The 16,215-nt window shown below is 39.6% G+C and overlaps 1 protein-coding gene across 1 annotated transcript in view; it reads right to left on the bottom strand.

Moving 5' to 3' along the window:
* Window positions 1–4,000: 4,000 nt before the first annotated feature.
* The window catches only part of LOC102820985 (caveolin-1-like), a 43,814-nt gene continuing 31,599 nt past the window's right edge, over window positions 4,001–16,215 (bottom strand). The window contains exon 3 of the mRNA XM_006859308.1: window positions 4,001–4,663. Coding sequence (XP_006859370.1) covers window positions 4,322–4,663 — 342 coding nt within the window. The 3' untranslated portion in view covers window positions 4,001–4,321. The remainder of the gene's footprint in view (window positions 4,664–16,215) is intronic.

Genomic DNA, 16,215 nt, shown 5'->3' with positions numbered 1-16,215 from the left:
GTGTTGAATCTTAATTGTAAAGTGATTTTATCAGCTCTTCTACCCAATCTAGTTTAACTGAGATTATTGTTTCGGTTGGAATGAATATAAATGTTATAGCTACTTTTAAGAAGTGTTTCTTTCCATTATTTAAATTTCTCTCCTGGATACTGCCCATCAACTTGTTATATAGTCATTTTATGGTCATAAAAATTTCTTAACTACAATGTGATTGACTATATACTGCTGCAAAACTTTTTTTTAATGTTGTAGAAACTTACATTTAAACCGTTAAATCAGAATATTTGGTAAGTCTATATGAAGTTTTATATTTATATTTTAGATGCAAAATGTTTTAATGTGTATTTTACTTGCCAGAGGTTGTTGGTTCTCAATAGACTTGCAGTTCGTTTTCTACCTTGTTGGCATTATCTACTTTGTTGGCGTATCATATTCACTTTGTTGGCTGTGGTTGTGGTGTTACGGTTTAGCTCTCGGCCTCTGGAACCAGTCTCTTTTGATCTCTGCAAATTTCCTAGGTGGAAATGGAATTTCAATCCTTTGATTTTTATCACTTCGTTCCTAATGAGCATAAGCTTTTTCATAGGATTGTTGCATACTTTTTTGTGTGCGAATTATCTTTTCATATCTTTGCCCTTTTCCTTGTTAGAGCAGAAAGCCACATTTTTCTCCTATAGAGAGACTAGTACTGACCTTTAGGTTAGCAGGCCAGTGCTTATCCTACAACACACCAGGACCCATGATACTGTGTTACATATAATGCTGTCTTTATTTTACCACCTGTGTTTTTAATAATTTTGTTGTTGTTGTTGCTAAGTGCCATCAAAGTTGGTTGCGACTCATAGTGGCTGTGTATAGGAGTTCTGAGGAGAAGCTGGTGAGTTTGAACTTCTGACCTTGTGGGTCGCAGTCCAGTGTTGATCATATACTGCCATACCAGGAATCCTTTTTTTTTTTTTTTCATATATTTGGACGTATAATATTTTCATACATTCACAGTCATAAGCTTTTATTTTATGGTTTTGCCATTTGTTATATTAAGTTACATTACATCTCTGTCTCTCCCTATTTCCTATTCCACAAATACAGGTTGTAATTTAGAAATCAACATTTAAATACCAGTTTCCACACAAAGGAAGGTATGAGTCAGCAGTTCAACAGAGGCCCAATCCACTGGGCTGGTGCATATTGCGATGTAACGAACATTTGGTTAAACGTGTGAAGCATAAACTATTTATTCCCAACATGGATGGAGTACCAAAGTTGTTTGACTTGTGCGTCCGTCCAGAAATGGAGCGGCTTTGTGTGTGCGGTGGAGCCTGGTTTTGTTACAATGCAAGCATTTAGAAACTCAGATAATGAAACCAAAGGAAAGCCCATCCTGTTTAAAGTTACTTTACTGGTTGTACTTGAACTTCATGCCGGCTCTCTGGTGCTGTCCTCATCAGAGATATGAGTCATGTCATGCACTAATCATGGATTTGTTGGATCAACACAAATCCCAGACCAAGTTACTAACTGAGCAGCCTCAGAGATTACATGAGAACCCAGCAACGAGAGGGATTCTACAAACTGTATGATAGAAACTTTAGGGTGAACTAAATTTGAAGAAGATCCCCATGGCAGAATTTGCTTTGGAAGTAGTGGATGAAAACTTGGCCAAAGTCAATATTAAATGGTGGTGATAGTGTGCTGAGCAGTCAGTTCTGACTCACACTGACCCTGCATAGGGTTTCCAAGGCTGTAAATCTTTACAGCAACAGAAGTTCTCATCCTGATCCAGCAGATTCACAGGTGGGTTCAAATTACTGACTTTTCAGTTGACCAACATGTAACCAACCCATTACCCTATCAGGGCTCCTTAATAAATAGACCACGCTTTAAAATCCCAGTTAAGGCATGGCAAAGTTCTATGCATTTCCCCTTGACTGTAAATTGTGTCATCTACCAAATGAGAATAATAATATCTATTACACAAGGCTACTGGAAGGTCAAATTAGACAGCATGTAACAAAACCTGGGGTAAATTGCTATACAAATCCTTGTTATTATTTATGACTTTCATCTGTAGTAATGTATTACTAGGAGTCCTGGTGTGGTGCTGTGGGTTAATGCACCAGACTGCAAAGCCGTTAATGCATCAGACTGCAAGGTCAGCAGTTCAAGCTCACCAGTCACTCCTTGGAAACCCTATATAGGGTCGCTATGGGTTGGAATTGACTTGACGGCGCTCAACAACAACAATGTGTTACTGACATTAGCAAAATGATCCCTCCTAAATGATTTAGTTTATACTAATTAAATGAAAGAACTTCCCTTCCCTATAAATATATTGCAAACACACGCACACACACGATGTGGACATGCTTAAAACACACACACACACACAATCCTGTTTCAAGAAGAAATTTTAAAAGTTGACTGTGGAATTGTTAAACGTTTTTATTGTGCAGACTTGTAATCTGTACAGCACATGCAGGATAAAAAAGTGTAAAATATATCAGTAAGTATATAAAATTTCAGCAGTCTTTTGGATCAGCAGTTGGTTTGAATGAGGGACTAAGCAGCTATATGGAACAGACATGTCTTAGATACACAGTTTACAGATTGAATCAGTTTCTGAAATGATTTTCCTCTTCTAAAGATAAAAATATCTTTACATTTTAAAAAGTTTGTAATATAGTACATTTTTTAGTTATGTACACAGCTTAAAAGTAAAACTATGTCCATGCCAGTGTCTGTCTTAAATGCAAAAAATTAAAAAGTAGGTAAAAGTTGATGATCTAAATTATAGTGCCAGGAAAAATGAAAGAAGTCAAAAAAATTAAGCAGAGTTCAACTATGTATATGAAAATAAAAATAAAAGCATAACTGGGGGTCTAAAAAAACCTCCAAGGGCAGAATCACAACACAAACAGGCGGACTCAAAAGCTTTTGGGTATACCAGGAAGCTTTCTGTATGACTCAGGTTTACAGGTAAAATTCCTCAGTTTGAGTTCAGAAGAATCTGAACTTATTCCAGCAAAATTACCCCAATCTTTTATTACTGCCTCCTCCCCCATCTTCTGAGTAAAGTGATGTTTCAACAAGGTCCAGAACTCCTGGCAGGGGAAAGGGCCATTTGTCACAAAATAACAGACAGGTTGCAAGTGCTTTGCTTTGAAGGCATTCTGTTTGCAACAACTGGCAGTCTCACACAATGGCCTCCATTTTGACAGCATTTTCCTGGCAGCCCGCTGATCAGCTGAAAAAGGGACACAATGTTGAGCCACTGAAACCACCCTGGTGGTGGATTAGTTTGGATTCTGGAAAGCATGATTATTCTTGAAAATAAGCTGAATAAACTGACTAGACATGCTAATCTCATTCAGCTGACGAGAGGCAGAAGTGTTGGCTTCTATCCCAGCCAGCCCAGAGAGAGCTCAGCCCCATCCGTCCACCTTCATTCATTTCATGGTAGTACTGTTGACCATATTTGATATGGATCAAGATGCTGCATGACCAGGTACATAAATGTGCTTCACTAGACTCTTTATTTCAGAGTCAGAAACAAGCTTGGAGAACTAGCAAATGGAATTTCTAACTTTGGTCTTCAGGAAGACTGCTGATCTAAGAATGATGTTGATGAGTTAAAGCCCATTTGAAAAGGAAAACGTGAGAAAGGAGAAGGCACTTGGGTCTTTTTTATCCGTATAACAAATATTCAGGCACAGAAACTATCACAGGTTAAACTTTCAAGAGGGGCAAGGCACTAGTTGGATCATGTGAATGCAGTTAAGATTATGCTTGCTAACTTGAAAAGGATTACTAGATCCCACTGGATCATTAAAGTGAGTGGCAGCAATCCATTAACTCTTCAGATGCTGAATGAAGAGTTTGCTTAAAATCTGCCCACATATCTGTGTAATCAATGGCTATAGCTTGAGTCTTCTCTTATTACAAAATGATCAGCATTTTAGAGTAGGCAGTTGAGGTGTTGTGTTTTTTTTTTTTAATTTTTCTCCTCAGTTCTTTGTGTTTCTCTCAACATACCATTCAACAATATGTCATCAGCCAAAACAATAATCCATATGCAAATGCAATGGCAAGAAAAAAAGGTAAATGGGTTTAAAAACTTTAGATAGTCAAAAATACAGATGTAATATCTCAGAAGAGACAAATAAGAGTTATGAAAATGGAGGAGGTGATTTCTTTGTTCTGAACCAAGATGTTCATTCATACATTGTTGCGGCACTAGCAACTTGAAACCGGCACCAAGAAAATTAAAAGAAAAACAAAAAAACAAAAAAGAGTAGGTACACTTCTCTCCTTGAAATGTCACTTATATTTCTTTCTGCATGCTGATGCGGATATTGCTGAATATTTTGCCAGCAGCCTCAAAGAGCGGATCACAGAAGGTGTGGATGTAGATGGAGTAGACACGGCTGATGCACTGGATCTCAATCAGGAAACTCTTAATGCAAGGTACCACTGCCCAGATGTGTAGGAAAGAGAGAATGGCAAAGTAAATGCCCCAGATGAGTGCCATTGGGATGCCGAAGAGAGCAGACAGCAAACGGTAAAACCAGTATTTTGTCACAGTGAAGGTGGTGAAGCTGGCCTTCCAGATGCCGTCGAAACTGTGAGTCCCTTCTGGTTCTGCGATCACATCTTCAAAATCAATCTAAAAAGAAGTGACAGAACATGAGAAGACAAGGACAAAACAGCAAAAAGTACTCAGTATTTATATATATATATATTATCCCTTCACATGTGACTTCTATGAGAGATGTTTGAAGACAGAGAGGAGACTCACCCAGCAGCATCGATATCAATGGGAACTTGTTGGAAGTATATACATTTAAGGTTAGTCCCAATGATGCAACTGTTAAGCACTTGGAGACTGCTAACCAAAAGGTTAGCAGTTTGCACCCACCAAGCAGCTCCACAGAACGAAGACCTTCTAATCTGCTCCCATAAAGATTACAGCCTAGAAAACCCTATGGGGAAATTCTATTCTGTCATACAGGGTCAATATTAAGTTGAAACAGATCAGTAGCACCCAACAATATCTTCAACACATTTTAGAGGCAGAGTCCTGAAGAATATTTAACATGTTTGTTCTTCAGGTTTCTCTAACATGTGGAAGGTTTGACTCACTGTGCTAGGGGAAAACCAATAGATTTGATAAAATCCCCCGACTTAAAATAAAACTTGGCAACAAGATAGAAGGGACAAGGCACTTGGTAAAACATAAACAACATGGTGCAGGGTAACTGCTCCAGGAGACACACCAGATCATAATTGATTATTGATGCCTCAAACATCCATTTAGGAAATTAGATCATTATGAGGTATGACGCATCAGGAAGGCTTCAAGCAGATGGTAGGACCTAAGCGGGGCTTGAAAACTGGGTATGATTTGAAAAGCAAGGAAGAAGAAACCTTGGCAATGGTATAAACAAAGTCCTAAGAACAAGGAAAAGTGAGTACTGTATCACAAGCAAAGCAAATCGGTGTGACCACAGTTGGAATAACAGCTTGGGACCAGACTGGATTTTATTCTACGTATGTGATAGGTGTGTGCTGATGAGTTGATTCCAGTTCGTAGTGACTCGATATGACAATGCAGAATTGTCCCCATAGTGTTTCCTAGGCTGCAATCTTCATAGGAGCAATTCGCTAAGTGTTTTCTTGCACAGAGAGGCGGTTGGTGGATTAAAACTGTCGACCTTTTGGTTACTTAACCCATGTGCCACCAGGATTCTTATTCTATACATAGTGGGGGGCTACTGAAGATGCTGTTGTTGTGTGCTCTTGTAATTTATTTGCTTATTATTGGATTGTGTACTGGCATTGAACTCTTCCTCAAAGCTACAGAAAATAGGGTTTATGAAGAGCTGATTCATAGTGACCTAGTATAGGGTTTCCAAGGCTGTAAACCTTTACAGAAGTCTCAGCTTTCTCCTGCAGAGCTGGTAGATTCAAACTGATGACCCTATAGTAAGCAGACCAACAGGCAAACCCATACATCACTTGGGCTCCTTACTTCAGATGCTAGAGCAGGATAATGCAGCCATAATCCATGTAGTAATTTATTAAGATTACTTTACAGTGCACAGGCTGGAGAAAAGGGAAAAGCTCAGGACATGGAGATTTTGTTGTAACTCAAGTTATAAGGGCCAAAATTGAATGAGTGGCTATGGAAAAAAGATAAATAAAAGGATTGCAGGATATTTCTAGGGGATTTGGTTTGGGAAGATATATCACATGAGCTTTGAGCCATGTTGTTCCAGCTTGGGAGAACAGAGGTGACATTAACAACAAGAATAAAATTAGACAGGAAGGGCACTTAAAATAAGCCTTAAGAAGGGAGAGTTTCACTTTTGGACTGAACTCAGAGTAAAGTTTTGGATTAGGAGAGATAATGGGAAATATTAGTGGTCCACATCAAATGGCTCCAGTAGTAGTCCCCGGGGGTGGCCACTAGGAAATCAGTTTGCAGCCACACAAGTACTTCTTTATGCACCATCTCCCTGTGATCTGGGGTTTCTAACCAAGCAGGCAAGGAAAGTCACGGTCATTTGTTAAATGAAGAAACTGAGATTAAAAGAGGTTAAGGTAACACACTAAATTCAGACAAACACAATGGCAGGGCTAGAATTCAAACTTATCCCTTTCCCACTCTGTTTTATGGAATAATGCTCATCTAGAAAATTAATTCACAGTTTTTAGTCCTCTTTCAGGATTTATATAGTCCAATCTGAAGCCAAGGATAAAAAAAAACAACAAAAAGGTTGGGCAGACTTTGCTTAAATGCTTGGCGATATTGGCTATATGAAGGGGTCCAATAGAGTTTCAAATTCAAACAAGTTGATGATACTCGTAAATTCAGGATCAGGGAATGAGGACTTGGATGTCTCCTGGGAACAGCTCAGTGCCAAGCAGACACCTTTGATTCAACGCAATCAAACTTCTTTTGGAAAGTACATGATGCTAACCAATTTTTAAAGTTCATGTTCTAGAACATTCTGTTTTTGTCATCTATTGTCCAAAGCCCTAATAATGTAACACGTAAAATTGGATGGCTGCAATTATGTTAACAAAATGAGATAGATTTATTGTTATCCCCTTTCCAGTTTAGAGCTAAGCTCAGAGGTAAACACTTGTGTGTTTTAAAATGTGCAAAACATGTGATGAATCATTATCAGTCAGATTCATTTTGTAATTTATTTGCTTATTATTGGATTGTGTACGGGCATCGCACTTTTCCTCAAAGCTACAGAAAACAAGCGCCTGAGATTTTTCTTCCATTCAACTTCAACATGCTCAAAGAATTTTATTTTTTTTTAAAGATAGTCTTGTTTATAAAAGGATTAGGAGAAGTTAGAATTAATACATAGAATAGGTATCCTTAATCTAAAATCAAATGATAGGCAATGTTGATCCAAGATGCCCTGAAAGACATTTTGATTATATAATGTGAGAGAGTCAATCATTTTATTAGAAAATAGAGTCTGTCATTAAAGGAGGTTAGTTTGGCCATATTGGCTTCTAAGGAGCACTCTGGCTGCACCTCTTCCAAAACAGATCTATTGGTCCTTTTGTAGCCCATGGCACTTTTAGTAGTCTCCTGCAACACCATAATTCAAAGGCATCAATTCTTCTACGATCTTCCTTATTCACGGTCCAGCTTTCGCATTCATATGAGGTTATTGAAAATACCATGGCTTGGGTCAGGTGCACCTTAGTCCTCAAGCTGACATCTTTGCTTGTCAACACTTTAAAAAGTTCCTGTGCAGCAGATTTGCCTAATGCAATACATACGCTATGTGGCAATGGTGGAACTCAATGGTGGAACTCTTTTTTTTCCTAAGTCTGAGCTCTTTCTGCTGACATATCCCTGAGACTAACTAACCTCATGTTGTTGTTGTGAAGTGCCATCGAGTCGGTTCCGACCCATAACAACCCTGTACAGGGTTTCCAAGGGTGTAAATCTTTACGGGAGTAGAAAGCCTCATCTTTCTCCCGCGGAGCGGCTGGTAGTTTAAAACTGCTGACCTTAAGGTTCGCAGCCCGATTCGTAACCACTACGCTACCAGAGCTCCTTCAACTAACCTCATATGCATGTGAAATTTGGACAATGGATAAGGAACACTGTAGAAGATTTGATGCATTTGAGTTATGGTGTTGGAGAATAGTAAAGTACCATGGGCTGCCAAAAGAACAAACAAATCTGTGTTGGAAGAAGTACAGCCAGAGGGCTCCTTGGAGGCCAGGATGGTCAGACCTTGCCTTTCATACTTTGGACATGTTGTCAGGAGGGACCAGTCCCTGGAGAAGGATGTCATGTTTGGTAAAGTGGAGAGTTGGAGAAGAGGAAGACCCCCAATGCGATGGATTGGCACAGTGGTAGCAGCAATGAGCTCAAACGTCGCAATGATTGTGAGGCAGGTGTGGGACTGGGCAGTGTTTCTTTCTGTTGTGCAGAGGTTTGCTATGAGTTGGCACCGACTTGATGGCACCTAACAACAAAAACAAGTCTTTGCTTAAATTTCACCTAGTGGGTATGTTTCTTAAAATATTTGCATTTTGATTATTAAAGGAATTACTCTTGTTAACTTTTTCACTTTGTCAGGACACCCAGTAACTAGCATGTTTTGCAGTTTGGGTACTGATTGTATTTTTATGGTTCTGCACGTTATATTCTCACAATCCTGGGCATCCAGCCAAGGACTCTCACTATCATTGGTAGAGAAAGAAACTGAGGCACAAAAAGATGAAATAGGAACAGACATTCTCAAGGTCCCAAGTGAATCAGTGGAAAAGCTGAAATTAGAACTCTAACTTCCTGATTCCCAGGCCTGTGACCCTGTACACCACATTGTTTCCCTAGAAATTTCCATCACACTCACAATGCCCCTTCTCTGCCCACCCCACTCATCTCTCTAAGTCACACATACTTCAAAGGTGTGTATTGACTTGAAAGGTATTTATGCATGGGTTTAGGAGAAACGCTTATACTGTCTGAACATGGACATTGTTGTATGTCTATTTAGGATGAGGAAATCTGGAGGAAACATTAAAAAAAAAATCCTCATTGTACATTTTGGCATGTATTCACACACTGTGCTGAACCCAACATAATTCTGCTAATTGCTCAGTCATTCCATTTAAAGGCAGCTCTTAAATTTCATGTCAATCAAAGCACAGTTGCTTCAGGAGATTTACAGATATTTAAAACTAAAGGGGTCTTTAAAGAAATGGAGTCTCATTTGAGATAGAGAAATTGGTGGCCAAAGTTATCCAATGATGGATCAAGGCTATCTTCCCACTTCATGACATACATCGGACTGGGACTCAGGCGTTAGGGACCCTCCTCACCTCTCCCTGTGAGTCTGTTGTCACCGCTCATCCTCCTCCAGTCTAGCTGCTACATCCCATGGTCAACTCAAAAGGCAACTGGGGATGTGTCTGAACTTGAACATCATCTTGTTCACAAGAGATTTCAATGCACGCAGCATTCACATACATCACCGGTTTGACTTATTCTTCTTCAAAATGGTCATTTCAGACTCCCATTTCATTGGGGACTCTACTTATTCTTCTGCAAGAGGGCTGGTTTTGCATGCAATAGTACCGGATCCATTGGCTTAGTTTGGAGCAAAACAGGAAGTTGGTATTGTTTTAAAAAACAAAGTATCGAAGAGGTGCCTCAGATGAGGTTGAGCTGCCCTTCCAACGATGGATTTTCTGTTCTGCAGTGTGTGGAACAAGTTGCCCTTCTGGCAAGAATCATTGTGCAGACTTTAAGATCAAAGACATAAAAATATGCTCCAGTGATATTTTTGTATCTTAATAGGTGCTTTACAAGGAGTCAACAGTTTATATTACTAGATTTTTATAAATGACATTAAATACCTTCATGTGATATTGGCTTGTGATGCTACATTTTCAGAAACATAAGTTAACAAAAATCTAGCAGCAGACGTCAAGAAAAGTAATTTGTCTTGTTGTGTTTTGATAACAGTAGGCAGCTAGTGCAGTAAATCTCAGCAGATTGCATCCTGTTAAATGTTTCTGAAGGCAGTATTTTCAAAACTGTTTATATGTGCACAGGATTTTTTAAAAAAGCATGGAGTCATTTTTGTCTCAAAATCTGGGCTTTTAATTTCTGAAGAAGGAAGTTTCAAGAAATAAACTTTAAGTATAGTTAGATTTAATACTCTAAGCAATGATGCTTGCAAAAGTTTATTTCTATGGGAAAAATCATTTTAGACTGTAAGTGGAAACTGCAGTTGGATTGTATACGTAAAGGGTGAGTTGGAATCACTGATCTTGAGGTTCAAACTGACTTTTTGGACCTGCTTCATAATCTTGGAATACTCAAATCTATTGACTGATTTCCAAGCTAGAAGACTTATCTTCTATCATTATATTAGAAAATGTTCTGTTGTCATCTATAGAATCTTCATTGGCTAGTTTTCAGAGGTAGATCACTAACACTTTCTTCCTAGTTTATCTTAGTCTGGAAGCTTTGTTGAAATCTGCCCACCATGGGTAACTTTGATGGTGTAACTTCCACTATTTTAGCAAAATGAAAGCTATCACAGCATGGCAAACTGACAAATGGATGGCGCTTTTTCTACTAGACAGACCAATCTTCCTGTTTTATAGAATGATGTATACAATGAACATATGTAAGTACATACAAATATACAGCAAATATCCTAGAATTTTGTCCTGCGGCACAATCCAGAAATAGTTGCAAAGGTAACAAAACATTTTCAATTTTTTACAACTCAAAATCAAACAGAATTAAATATTAGAAAAATTTTAGGCTACTAATAAGTATTTAGATAGTGCCATCAGTCCAATGGAGTCCTGGTGTGGCGCTGTGGGTTAATGCGCAGGACTGCAAGGTTCCTTGAACCGTAAGGTTGATGGTTCAATCTCACCAGCTGCTCCTTAGAAACCCTATACAGGGTCATTATGTGTTGGAACCAAGGAGCTCTGGTAGCATAGTGGTTACGAGTCAGGCTGCCAACCACAAAGTCAGCAGTTCGAAACTACCAGTGGTTCCATGGGAGAAAGATGAGGCATTCTGCTCCCGTAAAGATTCACAGCTTCGGAAACCCTGTACAGGGTCGCTATGGGTCAGAACCGACTCCACGGTACTTAACAACAACAATGGGTTGGAACCAATTTGATGGCACTTAACACCAACAATCAATCCAACAGAGTCCTGGTGTGACACTGCATGGTGAACACTGGACTTCGAAACGCAAAGTTGGTGGTTCAAATCCACCAGTTGCTCCTCAGAAATTGTGCATAGGGCTGACTCGATGGCACTTAACTACAACAACAACAATGAGTCAGAACCAATGGATGGCACTTAACAATGACATCAGACCATACCTAAATTGGCTTGACTTTACAATTTAGGTGTGCACCAAAGATGAAGAGTCAGCTCCATCTAGAAGATCCCTCACGAAATCTGGACTCTTGCCTCTAGAACGGGTGTTCTCAATTTGTAGTTTGGCAGAAGAACACTAAGGAAAGATTCATGTTAAAATTCAGATTCTCTGGCATGGGACCTGGGAATCTGCATTTTAAATGCATAACCTCCTCTACAAAGTATAAAAGATTACACTTTGAGAGGTTTTAAACTAGAATATAGGAGACCCTTTTGGATTCAGTGGTGGCTTTCTCTTGTCCACACCACTCCTTCCTCTCAGCCCTGGTTTGCTTCTAGCTTCTTGCCTGGAGCTCTTCACATGCTACGTGGCCTTTAGATGCAAATGCTTGTTGAAAGGTCTTTCCTAATCTAACCCTATAAATATGCATTATTGGACAAGGATAAATGACTGTTATTTATTTATGAAAAACACACACAGAAGTCCTGATTAATTTTAATTATTTTCAACCCAGTAAAAGCAAATACATGTTTTTAAAATTCCAATACATACTCTAAAGTCTGTACCAAGCCCAGTCATACAAAGAGAGGGTTCAGACCAATTATCTCTTCCCACACATATTTCCAACATGTTGGGTCCCCTTTGAAGCCAATGGAATAAATGTTGTTGTGAACGTGTGGGTGCAGAGGAGGTTGAGAATTAGCACAATTAAATGTTACCAGAACACAGACGTTTCATTCGAAAACTCATGTGTTTCCTCAGGAGCAAACTTTACTGCTCCAAGCTGGCACCTCTGAGGAAAAAACAGCGGTGCTCTTTCAGCCCCAATGAAAACAGGAGCAGACACAGGGAACAACAGTGGGACCTGTAGCCCTGGGCAAATGCAAGCCTCTGGTGGAAACAGTTGTGTTCTTAGGTTTAAGGATTGGCTCCTGGGGGTGAGAGGAGGAGAGAAGGCAGCATTGCTAAACTGGGTTTCAAAAGGTGAGTCAAAAGGGCTGGGATCTGGGGTGTGTTGGGGGACACCTGTGTTCCTTGACCTAGGATTTCAGCGTGGGTCCTATTGTCTCTCCCTTTGGGCTGACTTCTCTTGTTGGTTTCCACTTACTATAAGAGGCTTTGGGATAATGCCTTATTTAACTTAACTTCACACACTTGCTACAGTTATGGCTAGCTTGATAATAAAAGCAGTAAGTATCTCTTTCCTTGCCCCAAATAAGAAAAGGTCTTCATGCAGAACTCGGCAACATTACGTCCTATTAATGAATATGGTCTCCATGAGTGGAAGCTGATTCAATAGCAACTTACAATAAAAAGGAGAGGTCACTGAACGAATAAGGGTCTGAGCTCAGACTGGGACTCAGGACCAAACCTGTATCTGTTCCACCCAATTTCATACTTAGTAGCTCAATGTGCATATTAACTAGCAAATAAATATTTCTCTAATAAGCATAATATTTTAAAGGAACCATAAATGTGGATTAAAAAGACATAGGCATACAACATTTCACTAACCATGATATCCTCATGAATTCTTTGCCTGGTATCACAAGTGTGTGCTTGCTTGCTTATTTATTTAATCTTTTATTTAAGATGGTGTTCTTATTCATCATGTTGTTGCTATTAAATACCATTTAGTTGGTTCTGACTCACAGTGACTCTGTATAGGATTTCTTATAAATCTTTGAGGGAGCAGAAAGCCTCATCTTTCTCCTGTGAAGTGGCAGTGGAGCTTCAACTGTGGACTTTGACCTCTCCGATCACTGAAATGGAAAGCTGGTTGTCGTTTAGGTAATTGGGGAAATGGCAATTCAAACTTAGAAGTCTTCACCTTGAAAGAAACACTATTAGAGACTATAAATTAAAGAACACTTTTGCTTGTCTGGGTTTTGCCCCAATTATCTGAATAACTAAAGCTGTGCCAGCCTGTTGTTTACTGCAGCGTATGTGTGTGTGTGGATGTGTGTGTGTGCGTGTGCGTGTGTAACTTGCAATGAAAAGCAGAACATGATCATCACTTGTCCTTATGTCTCATTAATGGAATCTAAGTCAGTATGATGATCAACCATCAACACTCACGGAAGCAGCAGTCAATAAATTAACCAATGTATTGCATTAGGCAAATCTGCTGCAGAAGACCCCTTTAAGTGTTGGGTCAGGCAGCATTGCTAAACTGGTAGTTTAGTATTTTCAGTAACTTCATATGCATGTGAAAGTCAGACAATGAAGAAGGAAGAAAGACCATAGAAGAACTGATGCATTTGGGTTATGGTGTTGGAGGAAAATATTAAACAAATCTGTATTGCAGGAAATACAGCCAGAATCCTCCTTAGAAGCCAGAATGGCCAGACTTTGTCTCGCATAGTTCAGACATATTACCAGGAGGGACCAGTCCTTGGAGAAGGGTATCATATGTTAGTAAAGTGGTGGTGCTGGTGGTGGTAGTGTGCCGTGGAGTCGGTTCCGACTCATAGCGACCATGCATCTTTCTCCTGCAGAACAGCTCGTAGTTTTGAACTGCTGACCTTGAGGTTCGCAGCCCAACTCGTAACCACTTCGCTACCAGAGCTCTGTAATAAAGTGGAGGGTCAGTGAAAAAGAGGAAGAATCCCAATGAGATGGATTAGTATAGTGGCAGCAGCAATGGGCTCATATGCAGCAATGATTGTGAGGTTGGCGCAGGACTGGGCAGTGCTTCATTCTCTTGTGCATAAGGTCACTATGAGTTGGTACCGTCTCGACAACACCTAACAAAAACAACATCAGTATGACAGATAGTATGTGGAGTGAGATTTTTGCAGAGGCCTTGGAGTAATATGAGGGACTGTCAAAATGTTTGTGGAAAAATGCAATGAAAAGATAATAGAATTTCTCTATGAATTTTTGGAAGCTCCCTTGTTATATTTGTAAGTACTATGTGTATAACTGTAGGATAAGCATTGGACTTTTAACTACAAGATTAGCAGTTCAAACCCACCAGCCACTCCTCAGAAACCCTATACAGGGTTGCTGTAAACCGGAACTGATTCAATGACAATGACAAAAACAACAACTAGTATTTGTTTGCTAAGGTTACCAATAATGAATAAGGAAGACTGCAGAAGAATTGCTGCATTTGAGTTATGGTGTTGGAGAATATTGAAAGTATCATGGACTTCCAGAAGAGCAAGCAAATCTGTTTTGGAAGTAGTTATAGCCAGAATGTTCCTTAGAAGCCAGGATGCTGAGACTTTGTCTTTTATACTTCAGACATGTTATCAGAAGAGACCAGTCCCTGGATAAGAACATCACACTTGGTAAAGTGGAGGGTCAGTGAAAGACCTCCAGCAAGGATTGGCAAGGCAGCAGCAGCCAACAGGCTCAAGCACAACCATTGTGAGAATGATACAGGAGCAGGCGGTGTTTGGAGGGAAACAGATGACACAGTCTGCTCCCATAAAGACTTAGAGCCTTAGAAACCCTAAGGCACAGTCTTATTTTGCCCTAGAGGGTCACTATGAGTTGGACTTGACTAGATGGCAGTGGGTGTGTGGGTATGTGTCTTTATGGTGCCCTGAAGTGATGCAAACATTTAATGCACTTGCTGCTAACCCAAGAGTTGAAGGTCTGAGTTCAAACAGGCAAATTGAAAGAAAGTTCTGGTAACCTAATGTAGAACAATCAGTCATCGAAAACTCTCTGGGGTACAATTCTACTCTGTATACATAGGGTCACCATGAGTTAGGATTGAGACAGCAACTGCTTGTTATCATCTCAATGGATTCACATCCTATCCCTATGAAGAAAGCAAAGCAGTTTTTATTTACCCCGTTTTATAGGTTAGAAAACTGAGCCTCAGGGAGATTGTACATAAGCATCTGATACACCACTAACTTGGTCTTGTTTCTTAGATACATGTTTTAACTATTCTAAATTGTTAATAATTGCCTGGCTCTGCTTAGCGCCTGGTCCCTGTTTGTATACCTTCTGATAAGGCGTACCATCTGGACATGCAGGCGCCAGGAGAGTTAATCCTGTCCTCCTTTGAAATGTTTATTGGGACATTATGACCACCTTTTGATTTAATCTGAATGACAGAATTATAACTCATCTTCATGTTGTACTAATTAGCATTGTAATCACTGGTATAAATATTTCTTGTAATAGAGTCAGTTGAACACCAATTAAACCAGCCTGCTTGCTGTGGGGTGGTTCTGATAGTCAACTTCCTAATAATAATAATAAATGATAATAATAATGGGTGTTTTCTTTCTCTGATTACCTGGAGTGGTTATTGATTGGACTCCATCACTCCAGGGAATCAAACTCAAGATTTTGGGTAAGAGTTATCCTTTCCTTTGCAGGTTACCACCAAGTTTCTATAGCTTTTACTTTTCTTAGCATGAGGTATAATTACACCAGGGTTCTTACATTTCAAAGATTTAAAACAAATCTCAAGGGGTAGTCATGGTTCAGTGATCGAATTCTTGCCTTTCAGGCCTTAGACCTGGTTAGCGTTCCAGCCAACGAACCGCATACGCAGCTATCATGTGTCTGTCAGTGGAGGCCTGTGTGTTGCTATGATACTGACCAGGTTCCAGCAGAGCTTCCAGACTAAAATGGACTAATGAGAAAGGCCTGCCAATGTACTTGTTAAAATCAACCAGTGAAAATCCTGGACCACAATAATCTGAACCACAGGACTGGGTGACATTTTGTTACGTTGTGCATGGGTTACCATACACCAATATGGTTGATAACAACCCTGTTATGATAGAAAAGATGCACATAATTTATGTTGTTGTTGTTAAGTGCCATGGAGTCAGTTCCGACTCATAGC

The sequence above is a fragment of the Chrysochloris asiatica genome, unplaced genomic scaffold (genome assembly GCF_000296735.1).
Source record: "Chrysochloris asiatica unplaced genomic scaffold, ChrAsi1.0 scaffold00032, whole genome shotgun sequence".
In the NCBI taxonomy this organism is placed as follows: domain Eukaryota; kingdom Metazoa; phylum Chordata; class Mammalia; order Afrosoricida; family Chrysochloridae; genus Chrysochloris; species Chrysochloris asiatica.
This window is presented reverse-complemented; position numbering and strand designations above follow the sequence as displayed.